The sequence below is a fragment of the Propithecus coquereli genome, unplaced genomic scaffold (assembly GCF_000956105.1).
Source record: "Propithecus coquereli isolate 6110/MARCELLA unplaced genomic scaffold, Pcoq_1.0 Scaffold49, whole genome shotgun sequence".
NCBI classification, from domain to species: domain Eukaryota; kingdom Metazoa; phylum Chordata; class Mammalia; order Primates; family Indriidae; genus Propithecus; species Propithecus coquereli.
This window is the reverse complement of record NW_012150729.1, coordinates 534,402-549,375: the sequence shown is the minus strand read 5'-3', so window position 1 is coordinate 549,375 and position 14,974 is coordinate 534,402. Positions and strand designations below refer to the sequence as shown.

Genomic DNA, 14,974 nt, shown 5'->3' with positions numbered 1-14,974 from the left:
TTACAAAATAACTAAAAATATAGTGTTATATTTTTTAAAAAAATCAGTGTAACCTCTCTTCTCCTGCACCCTGTGTACAATGTTCATCAAGTAATTTAACAACTTCATTGACATGTCCCTTATGTATAACATGATGGCTGGACTCTAATGTCCATTGATGATATGCTGTGCTCAAAACTATAGTGATGCCATGGTTGGCTTTTTCCTTAGATTACTTTGTCTAAATGGTTGTACACAGTTGTACTTTTGTAATTATTCTTTCCTGTTTTTTGTGACTCTTCTTCCTCTTTCCTTTGTTATCAGCTCATTTCAATATATTCTTCTAATCTACTGTCTTACGTTGTATTTATTTCTGAATCAGTCTTTAACATGCATAGTTTCTAGAGAAATGTCTTTTTTTACACTGAAAGTTTCAATAGCATCCTTGAGTACAGAGCCTTGAGTTTCTGAACACCTTATTCTCACTAAGTTTTCTTAATTAATAACACTGGAATTGCTTGCAATTCTGATTAGGTATTTGTTGGACACTATTTTTTGTTTGTTAGTGGTGGTTGGGAGTTGCAAAAGGGATGGAGTATGCTGAGTTGCTGAATAACGTTGGAAATCTTGTCTAGAAAGGAATTCGTTTTTATTATTATTTCCTAATAAAGAGTGTAGAGTTTTTATATTGAGATGCTTATGTTGAATGAAAGTATAGTTTATTTCTATTTATTCAGAAATTTATCATCTATTAACACTTATTTTTAGTACCTACAGCATGAGTTTTTTCACTTTTAGGTAAAATCATTTTCTGTTTTTACCTTTCATAGTATTGTGGTTCATGCTTAAAAAAAGCCTTGCATTCCCCTCTAACACATAGATTACTTAAGAAAATGCTCAGTTGTCCTCCATAACTCAGTTTATTTTATTTTCCTATGTTCATTTGCTTGATTCATTTGGCCTATTATCTGATAATTCTATTTTTAAAATAAAATCATAGAGCGATATCGCCTCAATTTTTTTGATAGAGACAACAAAACAGAATTTTCATCTTTAAAATGTCACGACCTCACTAGTTCTTTAATGAGCCCTTTGTGGTCATTCTATTATTTTAAAGTTATTTTATTTTAGAGAAACAGTTATTTATTTTCTGTCATCTTCATTAATGGTGTGTCTATAGGAATTCCTCTGAGTTATCAAGGATTTAATTCAAGCCTTTTGAACTTTGAATGATTAACTACTTTCTATAGAATCAACACCTTGTCAAGATCTGTGATTATACTTACTTACAAATTAGCCTTTTGCCATTATGAATGCTGACAGAAGACATGAGACTCCTTGATGAGAGATTTTGTTGTTTATGGCACAGCAAACAGCATAAGCATCATGTTGGCATTGGTTCTCTATGTCCAAGTCCCATAGGGGCGGTATGAAAAGGCCCCGTTGGATCCTGTGCACATAGTGGGTTTATATTATAGCTGAAGAATGCTGAACTTGAAGAATTCACTGCATTTTATAGTAAATGAAAGCAAGCCTACTCTTTGTCTATAGGGGGGAGATATTGCCTCATCCTTCAAGATTACTCCTGAGAAATAGCCTGGTTAAAGAATAATCAGGGCCTTGCATTCTTAGCATATACAGCAATAACATGCAGGGACGATTAGGGCCTCTAACAAACATACCCTTAGTTTTATTACAATAACTTGAATAGAAAGTAACACTACATGTAATCCTAGCACTCGGAGAGCCTAAGGTGGGAGGATGCTTGAGGTCAGGAGTTCAAGACCAGGTGAGCAAGAGTGAAACCCCCGTCTCTACTAAAAATAGAAAAGAAGTTAGCTGGGCATGGTGGTGTGCACCTGTAGTCCCCACTACTCAGGAGGCTGAGTCAGGGGGATCGCTTGAGCCCAGGAGTTTGAGGTCGCAGTGAGTTACAATGATGCCACTGCACTCTACCCAGGGTGACAGTGTGAGACTCTGTCTCAAAAAAGAAAAAAGAAAATAACACTGCAGTAAAAATTGATTAATCGAAAGCTATCTGCATATATGGGTTTTATTGATCTTATTAGAAGAGTACTATTTCTTTTCCCTTAAGGAATGTTTTAAAAAAAAACCCACCTACTCCTAAAAAATAATTTGGGACATCTTTCAGTAAATGTATAGGCAAATAAGCAAAAACAATGAACTAAAATGTCGAAAGATAGGATCTAGAAAATAAAAAGGTCTTAGCTAAAGAAAGCTGCAGATATTGAACAAAAAACTCAACTAGCTATTAATAGCTGCTAAGAATAAAAGGAAAACATAAAGGGTTACATGGCTCATATTACCCTGGTGCTAATAAGTATATCAGTTTCTCAGAAAAAAAACAAACTTTTTTCTGGCCCTGAGCGACATGGGGACTATGCCATCAAAGCTTTTATATAAAAGGACAAATGATGCACAATATTCTATATGCCAGTTTCACAGGTATTCAAAAACTATTCCACGTATTGGTTCTGGGTAAAAGCTAAAAGAATAGTATTTAAGCATAGCTCCACAAATAAACTTTACAGAGTGAAGTTGTTTGAGATTTGTGGTCATTTGATCTAATACAAAGATAGAACTTTGAGAAATTTCAATGATAGTTAAGCTATGCCATAGACCAGTGGTTTTCAACTCATTTTGGAAGTAGAACCCTTCAAACAAAAGCTTACACAAATCCAGAATATATAAAACTGGTAAACTATTTAAAATTTCTCTGGTTAAAGCTAGACTATGTCTCCTTTTCTTTTAAAAATTAAAGGTACTGACTTACATATGTATGTTACTTTCAGACTTCTTACAGAAGTGTGCCAAATCATGGCATATTGAGGAAATTGCAAAGTGATTGGCAAGACATCAGTTTTTAGGGTATATGTCAGTTATGACATGATTAACTATTAGTAGAAAAGCATGGCAAATAAATACACCATCCCATACATAGGCAGTCCTGGGATGGGGTACTGTCATCACAGACCTGGACTCCTTCTAATTTACATTCTGTCTTCAGAAGTATGGGACTTTCATGCTCACATGTGTATCTCATGGCTGTAAGAGGGCTGATCTACCTACACCGCTTCCCTCCAGGAAGAAAGGAGGGGAGGGGAAGGCAAAAGTTGCATGGAAGCTTATTTTGACCCCTTTTACCACCTGCTTTGGGCTGCATTCCCAAGCAACCCAACTCCGGGAAGACTCGGGCCCGGGGCGCCAGGGGCCGCTACCGGCCTCACACCATCCATGGGCCCTCTTGAACTCTCTCTTCAATTTTGATGCCTTTTAAAGAGCTTTCCTAGAAGCCCCACCCAGAGAGTTTCACGTAAATTTCTTTCATCAGAACTGTGTGACTGGTAATCTCAGCTTCAGCATACGCCAGGTAAAATAGATTTTAGCTTAGCGTATTGAATTAAATAGGGATTCTATTAGTAAGGAAGAAGAAAGAATGTATTGTCAGTCTCTGCTGTGGCTAACAAAGAGGCACAGAAGGACAGAAAGGAGGTCAAGTTGAGGAATAGGCCAAGGTCAGATCATTTAGAACTTCATGTGTCATGTTTAGGAATTGAGGCAGTATAATGTAATGTATTAAAAGCAAAGACTTTGCAGGCAGAAGGCCCTGAAATTGAATCTCGGCTTGTCCACATATTAGCTGTGTGAATTTGGTTAAATTACCTTTTTCTGAAGTTCAGTTGCCTCATCTATAAAATAGGTATAACATACCTGCATTGCAACATTACAGGGATGAATAAGATAATGCCTGACATATAGTAGATGCCTAGTAAATTGTAACCATATTTTTATTCATAATGACAGACAATGCTGTTACTAATGTCATTATACATGGATCCTGATGGATATAAGCATACATTTCCGAAAATGTCTTCAACTTGTTGTAGTCCCAGTTTATTTTCCCACCAGCTGTGTATTAGAATTCCTGATGTTTATCATTCATCCTAATATTTGTCATTGTCAGACTTTTTGAGTTTTGTTGGTGAGTAACATGAAGTAGTGTTTTATTGAGGTACCTTTTTATAATTTTTAGCTTTTTGGATTTCTTCTTTTTTGAAATGCCTATTTAGGGCTTTGGTACGTATTTCTAATGGGTTGTGTACCTTAGAGATTTATGAGTTCTTTTTATATACTAGATGGGGGTTCTCTTTTTAATTTTATGTGTGGGAGATACTTTTTCCTAGTCTATGGTATGTTTTTAATTCTACATTGTCTTTCGATGAATAGAACTTCCAATTTTAATATAGTCTAATTTATCAATTTTTTTGTTTATGCTTTCATGTCTTATTTAAGAAACCCTCCTTTACCTCCAAACTTATGCATATATTTTGAAAATTTCATTTCTTACCCTAGTCCATTTGGGCTGCAATAGACAGGGTAATATATAAACAATAGAAATTTATTGCTCACAGTTCTTGGAGCTGGGAAGTCCAAGATCAAGGCACTAGTAGATTTGGTGTCTGGTGAGGTCTTGTTCTCTGCTTCAAAAAAGATGGTGCCTTCTTGCCATGTCCTCACATGGTTGAAAAGGGGCCAAAATAGCTCCCTTCAACCTCTTTTATAAGGGTACTAATCTCAGTCATGAGGACAGAGCCCTCATAAATTAGCCACTTCCCAAAGGCCTTACCTTTTAATACTATCACATTGGGTATTAAGTTCCAACATTTGAATTTTGGGGGTACAGACCATAGCACCATTCAGAGCATAGCACCTCTCATTTAGTGTTACTTTGAAAAGTACATGGTTATCAGATATCAGGCCAGTATGACAGACTGAATTTGCTTTTTGTTTTGGGGGGGTTTTTTAAATTTTTTTTAATTTTTATTTTTGTTTTTCTTTTTCATTCAGTGGAGATGGGGTCTCACTGTGCTCAGGCTGGTGTTGAATCCCAGAGCTCCAGCTATCCTCCCGCCTCAGCCTCCCAGAGTGCTAGGATATGCTTTTTTTTTTTAAGTTCTATTGCATAGCATGGTGAATATAGTTAATATTAGACTATTATACATTTAAAAATTGCTAAGAAAGTAAACTTCAAATGTTCTCACCACCAAAAATGTTAAATATTTAAGATGATGTATATGTTAAATAGCTTGATTAAATTATTTTTCATTGTATTTATGGATTATAGTATCACTTTGTACCCTATCAATTTATATAAATTCTCAATTTACAATAAAAACTTAGGGCCAGATGTACATCCAAAGTGATTTTCTTATATATTTTAAAAATACAATACAATGCATATGCCATATAATATGTAACTCCACACACCACTAGTGTTGTAGCACCCTGCATTCAAATATATTTACATTTTTGGACTGAAATGCATGATATTTCATACAGTATGAGATAAACAAAGGCTATAAATATCTTCAAAAACCACTTTGTTTCTATCCATATATCTTTTTAAATGTTAAAATATAAAGGTTAACTGGCTCAAAATATTGTAAGAATACAAGAATGAAATGAAGATTATTTGGGAGAAATGTTTTGTCACCATTATCTAGAATTCTTTTTGTTTTTTAATCAAAGTTCAACTTTAAAGAATTTGTACATTTTGAGTTTCAGAATATTTAAACATTAATATACTTAAGAATTTTAATATGTGAGCCAATAATTTGAGTATTACTTTAATTTACAGTTATTTTGGTGATGTTCTCTTTGGTTATCATACTCCGTTATTACTGATATTAAATTACTCATAAGAACTATTGAATTCACTACCAGTTTTGATGATTAGTCATACTTTGCAGGATGTGTATTAGAGGATGGTTTTGTAAAATTATGCTTATAATTTTAAAAACTAGAGACAAAAGTTTGAAGACATGTTACAACAAATTTGTGTAGCATTGAAAGATTAAAGACATTTTTAGGACACAAAAAAGCAACATGTGGAGTTTTACTGCAAGCAATCTTGATTTTTAAGACATTGAATTCTTTAGCATACTTATGCCTTACAATTATTTTATTTTAATTTGGTTTCTGGACTTTGCCTTGGTGATAGGAGATTTTGTTCACTGGTAGTTTGGGTTCAGGATTCAGTATTTATACTATTTCAGATATTTTATGGGGGAAAGAACTCTTATTGTTCACTAATATTGATAGACACTTATAGTTACCATGCCTTTTTATTGACGCCCTGGAATTTATGTACTGCTTTTAATCACTTTTATATGTATTGGCTAGTAGAATTTGAAAAGCTCTGATGAAAATTATTCAGTTTATAATTTAAGTCAAGAATTTAGGTATTGCAGATGTATATTAATTTTCTTTATGCAAAATGTGCACACTATTACCTATCTTAGAAACTAAAAAAAATTTATGTTCATAATATTGAAACTATGTTTGAATGTTAATATCTGCTAAAAAGGAATAATTGTGCTCTTCTAAAAGTATCATCATTTTATGTTATAATTTATCAGTTTGCAAATGTTTTCTCTGAGCAAAACTTAAAAGTTTTAATCAAGACAGATTTTTATCTGCTGATATATTAGGTATATTAATGTAGGCAAAATTTACTTCTCCAGGAGTGGACCATTCTATAATAATATCCAAATAATTTATTTTAATAGTCATAAGGTTGAAAGAGCCTGTTTGACTTGTGTTGTATTTTGTGTAAGAAGATACCATTCTGCTTTTTTATTAATACAGAATATGCTTTGTTTTAAATGCAATTATAGGATTCACAGAGCCATCATTAGTCTGTGATCAAAAATCCCCTTGTAAACAGTAGCTTGAAATTTTAAGATAGTTGAAGACTTAAGGGCATTGTCCTGGCAATGGAATGAAGGGTGTAATCAAAATGTTTCCCCCTGCTGTATAAAAAGATTAAAGCTACAACATAGGCATCATTACATTGACTTCTAACTGCCCAATGAGCTTGTAGTAACATTGTGAATGACTTTTGCAATTGGAACAGAGGAAACATGAGATATAATATCTTTAATCATTTAAAGAATGATCCTGGTTATTCTAGCCTTTTCAAAGAAGAAGAATTGAAAACTGCTATTTTGGAGTTGCCTATAGCAGGTATTATGAAGTGTTGTCTCTGCCAACTGATAACAGTTTGCTTTGTGTAATGTTTTGTAAAGAGTAAAAATGATTAAGAAATGGCTCTTTCCTTCAGAACCTTATACTCTAGTAATGGAAGGATAAAAAACAGATTGTGGATAATATATCATGAATGTTCAAAGGAGGCCCCAAACATATTTGTCTGGGAGATTCAGGAGTACTTCTTGGGTAATACATTTTTGAGATGGTTAGTAAGGAATAGATAATATTATTAAGGGCAAAAGTTGAAGAGCATGTTATGTAGGCTTGGAGGTTCTGAAGTGGAAGAAATAATGTGACCAAAAATACAACAGTGGGACACATTTGTTAAGTACCTATTGTGTTTCAGATTATGCTAGGTGTTGGGGATACTAAAATGAATAAGATTCAGTTTTTGCCTCAAAGAGCTAAAAATCCTTGTTTAGAATTCATCTGAGACCTGGCGCAGTGGCTCACGCCTGTAATCCTAGCGCTCTGGGAGGCCAAGGCGGGTGGATCGCTCAAGGTGAGGAGTTCGAGACCAGCCTGAGCAAGAGCGAGACCCCGTCTCTACTAAAAATAGAAAGAAATTATCTGGACAACTAAAAATATATATATATATAAAAAATTAGCTGGGCATGGTGGTGCATGCCTATAGTCCCAGCTACTTGGGAGGCTGAGGCAGGAGGATCGCTTGAGTCCAGGAGTTTGAGGTTGCTGTGAGCTAGGCTGACGCCACGGCACTCTAGCAAGGGCAACAGAGCCAGACTCTGTCTCAAAAAAAAAAGAATTCATCTGCACAGAGGTGATCGTTAAAACAGTGGAAGCACATGAAATATTGAAGGAGAAAGTATAGAGTAAAAAAAGGAGATAGCTGGACAGAATCTTTAGGAATGCTTACATTTAGGAATAAAAAAGAAAAGAAAATGTGATAAGAATAAGGAGACAGTAGTATTATTGAAAGATTTGTAGTTAAGACGAGGATCAAGAGAGTTATATGACATGGAGCGTAAAGATGAAAATGGGTTTTAATGAGAAAGGAAATCAGAAATATCAGACTTATTAATATACAGAGAGGTTAAGAATGAAAAGAGTGAAGATTAGTGGTATCTGGTGATTAGAAAAACTTTAGTGACTTTACAGACCAAGTGGATGGGAGGCTGGGAGTTTAGCATAAATATTGAAGATTATATGCTCGGAAATGTATGAGTCTAAAAAAAAAAGATTCTGAGAAGTGGAGAGGAGGTAGACATAGCATAGCAGGTATAAGACTTTTCCTTTAAGGTTAACACAGGAGAGATGTTGATGGTATCGAGAGGGAAGGAAATAGATAGGGTAAAGGGATGGCCTTGAGAGAGATCAGAGGTCATGCTGAGAAATAAGGGAATGGAAATGTGGAAACTGTAGTTAAAGAGTGAAACTTAAAGAATTTAATTGCAGGTAAAACTGGTTTTATTAAAAAAATTTTTTAATTAAAAAGAATTTAAGAACTTTGAAGTGGTAGAATTTTGTATGATCAAATCCCACATATGACCTACATAGAATCAAGGAGGAATAAAGGGCCAAGTGGTAATTAAAAAAAAAAAAAATCAGGACCAGAGGTTGATGAAGTAAGGCAAAGGAAACAAGCAAGTGTACTTGCAAGTTTGGGAAAAGACTGAAGATAGCTTCTTGTTCTGATTGAAGGCCTTTGGATTCAGTCCCATGGGTATACCTCTTCTGCTCTAAATAAGTAGTGAATTGATTCATGCAAAAACATTTATTGTACATCTAGTATGTACCAGACACTGTTTTAGGTGTTTGGGGTATGTTACTGAGTCCTGTGTATGATAGTACCAATTTGTTAACTAGCTTGTTTTATATACTGTGGTATAAAAAATAGTCTTGTGCTACTTAAATTATGCCCCAAACATGAGTTCCTTGAGGTCAGGGTTTATGTCTTATTCATCCTTGTATTCTAGTTACTTAGGCATAGCACCTGATGCTTAATAGGTATGTTCAGGAAATGTTTGAGTTACTGAAACTGTTAAATAAAGGACCGAATAATTCTAGAAGATTTTTACATGCAATTACTCTGTGTTTTTTAGAAGGTAGAAGGAAAACAATAGTAAAAATATGTATAGTGTTATAGAGCCTTTTAAAGAGAAAGATGCTTTTTAAAATATCAGTAAGTTTGGAGTCTTGCTATAAAGGCAAAATGTAATAAAATCATGAAATGTGTTATTAAATTATTTCCTTTATAGTATAATTTTTCCATATATAACAGAGAAAGTCTCTCCTGTAGGTATTTTTGGTAATGCATGGTATTACTACAGTCATGTAAGGTGGTTCTAGTATTCTTTACTAAATACAAAAGTGAATCTTTTCTCAGCAATGAAGAATAGGCCCTATACATTCACTTGTCACTAGGATGCTTTCCATGCTTTAATTATTTTAACCAAGAATGTTAGAGGAAAGAATAAGAAAATAGAGTAAGGTAGCATTAATTCGAACTCTCATCTCTGCAATATTGCCAGGCATAGATGTAATTCTGTGTACATTTTTTCCCATTTGAATCTGTAATGAATAAAGCTCATATTTTGTTGATATTTTCTGTTCGTTTGCTTCTAGTTGTCATTCTTTTTAGAGTTAAAAGAATTTTTTTGTTATCAAATTATGTACAATCAGTTCTTAATTGTTGCTGCAACAGCGATAATGTCATTTAGTTATTGCTCATGTTTTCTGCTTGTGAGATCCAAGGTTTAGCTCAGTTGCTCCTTCACAATAATAAAATTAGTGTTTTAACTATGCATGTAAGAATGCCAATTCATTAGTTATTATAGAAGTATTTCTATCAGTTTCCAATCCTTGACAATTTCAATTGTTCTGAATTTTTATAATATTTTATATAGTTTAGTTTTGAGTTTACTCTCTGCAAATTTCTTTGTATTAAATCACAGCTAATACATATAATTGATAAATATAATTTAAGAATTATTATTTTGTAAAATATAAATTAAAAATTGATCTAAATTTTCCAAAACTGGAATGTTTAGTTCAACTTGCTTATCAGGAAAATTGATAAAGAAGGAAATGTAACCAATCATAGTATGTCTATTAGTAAAACATTTGATTAAACACATTTGAGTCAAGAAGTTTAATTGATTGGTGAAAACAAGGGATTTTATATGTAATAACAAATGAAAACAAGCACTGGTTTTTAAGATTACAAGCTCATTTTTTAGAGAAACTAGCTGGGTTTCTGAGATTTGCCAAAAAAAAAAAAAATTAACATCTTTCTGGTGATCTATCGCTGATCTTAAAGATAGTGACATTTGGGTACTTTTTTTTTTGCAGTAGAATGCCCTATTTTATTTGGACTCATATTCAATGCTAATGCAGCAGCCCAGAACTCTGGGAACAAAAAAGTTACCAATTTACCAATTTTCTGTTTAGGCTTTGATGAACCAAAACAAAAATTGGCTGACTTAAAAAAGACACCCAAGTTTGTGCCCTTTCCTTATCCACCTACTTCACAGTTTCTTTGTGGGCTTCCTCGTAAGGACACTTTGAGGATCTTCCATGGGAGATTTAGTTATTGCTTTGTTGTAATGGAAACACTAACCTGAATCAGAACTTTTTCTTATAAGCTCATACAAGACATACTTGATGAAATTTATTCAAATCTTATTCATTTAAAGTCATTCAAATCTGCCTATTTCTTTTTTTTTTTTTTTTTTTTTGAGACAGAGTCTCACTGTGTTGCCCTGGCTGGAGTGCCATGACATCATCCTAGCTCACAGCAACCTCAAACTCCTGGGCTCAAGCGATCCTTCTGCCTCAGCCTCCCGAGTAGCTGGGACTACAGGCATGTGCCACCATGCCCAGCTAATTTTTTCTATATATTTTTAGTTGTCCGATTAATTTCTTTCTATTTTTAGTAGAGACGGGGTCTCGCTCTTGCTCAGGCTGGTCTCGAACTCCTGAGCTCAAACAATCCACCCGCCTTGGCCTCCCAGAGAGCTAGGATTACAGGCGTGAGCCACCGCGCCCGGCCCAAATCTGCCTATTTCAACAAAGAATGTAGCATTGTTTCAGTAAAGAATATAGGATTCATATCAATCTTTGAGAGTACACTCTAACCTTTTTTAGGACTACCCCTTGGTTTTCAGGGAGCAAAAAAGCAAAGAGGAGAGATTTAGTTGATAACTAAATGATAACAAAAAGTATACTTTATTTTTAACTTACATTTTTTTATTTACTTCAGACATACTGTGTTAAAACTAAATTGCATTGCACGGTCAGGGCTGGGATAATATAAATAGGAGATATTAAGGAAGCTTTATTCTGATTTAAAAACAGAGCACACTACTTTTCATACAGTAAATTCTTAAGATAACCTGGAGTTTAGGGTTTGATATTCTATTTTCATAGTAGCAAGCCAGGGTATCTTAGTTATTTCCTGGATATAAATGGAAGATTTTCAAGTATTAAAAAAAATTTCTGCCAAACTCCTACAAAGTATGAAAAATAAGTTGTTTTTGATCATGTAATACTCTGACCTGGGATTATAACAGTATTAGATTCTCTTTAGAGTAAAAGTGGAGGTTGAAAAGTCATACTCACTTGAATTAAATATTGTCTTACTATCGGAAAGTTAAAAATGATTTTTATATTGATAACCACCTGTGAATGCATTTAGAAATATCTTAGTAGGTTTATTAATCAAATCCTTATGCTGTCTCATGCATTGTCTTACTAGGCTAGAATATAATCCCTTTTTGGTATCAAGATACTCTTCTCACCTAAGAAGTACAGTCATGCACCGCATGATGATGTTTCCATCAGTGACACACCACATATGACGGTGGTCCCTTAAGATTATAATACTGTATTTTTACTCTCCCTTTCCTATGTTTAAATACACAAATACCATGTGTTACAAATGCCTACAGTATTCAGTACAGTAACATGTTGTGCAAGTTTGTAGTCTAAGGAGCAATAGGCTATGGAATAGGTGTGTAGTAGGCTATACCTAGGTTTATGTAAATACACTCTATAATGTTTGCACAACAACAAAATAACCTAACAACTCATTTCTCAGAACTTATCCCCGTTAAGCAGTGCATGACTGTGTTAGAGAACAGAGCTTCAATTCTGGCACATGGAAACAGGGATCTCTTTGCCTAGAGTGTATGATAATTTGAGTAATGACTTGGTGACAGATTGTGGACTTATTTCAGTATTTCAATGGTATTCAACTGTAGATTAATAGGATATTTTTATTTTCCTCATAAGTAAAAAATCTTGATAATGTATTAATGTACGTGTATTAACAGAAAATTGGCCTCTCTTTCTCAGGTCAAACTATTTTAATTAGTGAAAATTATTTACTTAAAACATTAGTTCTCAAATCTCAAATTCAAAATAAATAAAGTTATGCCATTCATTTTAATTATTTTTAGAATACTTTCGTATTTCTAGAAACATCTTATTCTATAGGGTTTGAAGAGTAGAAAATGCAGCAGAAAAAATGTAAAATAAAAATTTAATAGATAAGAAATTATTGTAAGTTTTAACTGTGAACGCTGAAATCAGATAAATCTCTCTGTTTTTACAGTACAACTTTAAGTGTGTTTTTTTCCCTCCCAGGACATTTATTCAGAGCAGCTGGGGATCAACCGTTTAACCTGTCCACAGTGTCGAGTGCCTTCCCAATGGTCAGCCACCCAGTCTTTGGTCTACATTCAGCCAGCTCAGGGCATTCAGAATTTGGTGGTTTGGGGACACTTGGTACACCCACAGCCTTAGCCGCACATCCCCAACTAGCATCTTTTCCAGGTAAACATCTGATACAAACAGTGTTCAAGGAAAGGAGGAAAGCTTGAAAATATTCAAGCAGTAATTTGTTTATTAAATTGAACAAAAAAGAATAGTCTAATACCTGTTATATTAAAACTCTTGTGCAAGAATTGGCTTAATTCTATTTATCATTTGAAAAAAAAAACACTGTGTGTTAAGTGGCAGAGCAGTTAATTAGGTATTCAGATATTTAGAAAAATAGGCATCTATAACGGAAGGGAATAATTCAGCAAAGTTTTTTTCATGCTTTCTATTGAAATATAGTACACAAAAAAGTGTACATATTATTAAGTATAAAGTGTGATGAATTTTTCTCAGCTTTATTTGATTTTTTTTTAAATTATTTAACTTATGTTGTGAAACTAAAGTCCAATTTTTTGTTTTTTATTTTTTAAATTTCATTTTAATAGATTTAGTGGGTACAAATGGTTTTTTGTTACATGGATGAATTGTATAGTGGAAAAGTCTAGGCTTTTAGTGTACCCATCACCGAAATGATGTACAGAATGAATATTACTACATTTTTATTTTGGGTTTTCACTTCACTTTGTAAAAAACATGAGCTTGACTCTTAAGTTTCTATATTTTTCTATATTTGATTAAAACAACCATAGAGTTGCACCACTTATGTGGCAAGAAGACCACTATTATCCAAAATTCTACAGATTATAAGGATTCAGAAAGACACCAATTAAAGCTTAATTTAGACAAACACACTTTAATTTGTCTTGATATATTATCTCAAAAGTCTAAACTTGAATGTGTTTCCCAGTGATTAATTTTACTTTAATAAATTTAGTGAGGGATGCGTGTTTTAGTGTACATAAAATAGTTTAAGACATTGAAACATAATTCTAGAAACAAATGGATCTGAATTTAAATCTGGCTTTGCCGCTTCGTAGCTATGTGACTTTGCAAGATAATCTGACCCCTCAGCTTTAGTTTTCTCATCTGAAAAACAAGGTTAATAATAATAGTACCTGCCTCATAGTATTCCTGTGAAGATTAAAGAAGATAAGTCATATTTAATGCTAAATACAGTGTCTGACACATGTATTTAGTCTGTACTTGGTAACTATCATTATTATTTTCTTTTGCCCACTTTAGTCGTTAACAAATTGGCAAGTGCTTCTTTAAAAGGAAACAAGTTATCTTGTTTAAACTATATGTAGAAAGGATAGATGGTTAAATGTATATTTCAAGTACTATTTCTTGAGTCAAATTATTCCTTTACTTGAGTTGTCCAGGAGAGGGTATGGCTGGGGGTAGGGGGGAAGAATAATATGAGTAGACAGTTAAAGTCTTAAATTAAATCTTAACATTTCCTTTAAAAATATTAATAGGAACTTATTTATTTTCTAGCATGGTTACTTAGCAAGATAAGCATTCCATAGATATTTACTGAAGTATAAGATTGTTGAATAAAAATAGAAATAGATAATAATATAGTTACTGATATCTTAAATTTTTATTGTTTTATTATAGTTTATTAAACTATTGCTTTTGAACATTTCAAAACCATAATGTAATTACCGTATTATGAAAATGAAATATTTCTGCACTAGAATGATGATTAACAAGTATTAAAAATTAACTCATCTGGATTTCGATAATGTTGATACTTTGACTGTATAGAAAAAAATTTAAAAACTTCCCCAGCCTACATAAATTATTCACTTAATTCATTTAATGTACAGAGTTCTTGGAGCATCTACTATGTTCTGTGCACTAAGCCAGTTACTAAAGGAATACACTAACATAGTATATTTTATGTTGCTTATAGTTTTTAGGAGATGATTAAACATGCAATTTTAAGACAGAGTGTTTAATGATAAAAGTATGCCTATATGAGCATAATTTTTTGCCAAATGGGCAGAGACTGTGCCTGGTTTTCAAGGATTCATTTTGCTTAAGTTGTAGATTTGGTGCAATAACTTAAATATAAATAAATTCTCTATAATTGGCTTTATTCAGAAGGGTAACCAAATTGCCAAACTTTTAAAATCACCCAATAAATAAATGGGGACATATAGGGAAAACATTACTAGAAATTTTTTTTTTTTTTTTTGAGACAGAGTCTCACCGTATTGCCCGGGCTAGAGTGCCG

The 14,974-nt window shown here is 33.2% G+C and overlaps 1 protein-coding gene across 1 annotated transcript in view; it reads left to right on the top strand.

Annotated features, from left to right (window-relative positions):
• The window catches only part of BAZ2B (bromodomain adjacent to zinc finger domain, 2B), a 154,487-nt gene that overhangs the window by 1,075 nt on the left and 138,438 nt on the right, over positions 1 to 14,974 (top strand). Inside the window, exon 2 of the mRNA XM_012655811.1 lies at positions 12,658 to 12,846. Coding sequence (XP_012511265.1) covers positions 12,658 to 12,846 — 189 coding nt within the window. The remainder of the gene's footprint in view (positions 1 to 12,657; positions 12,847 to 14,974) is intronic.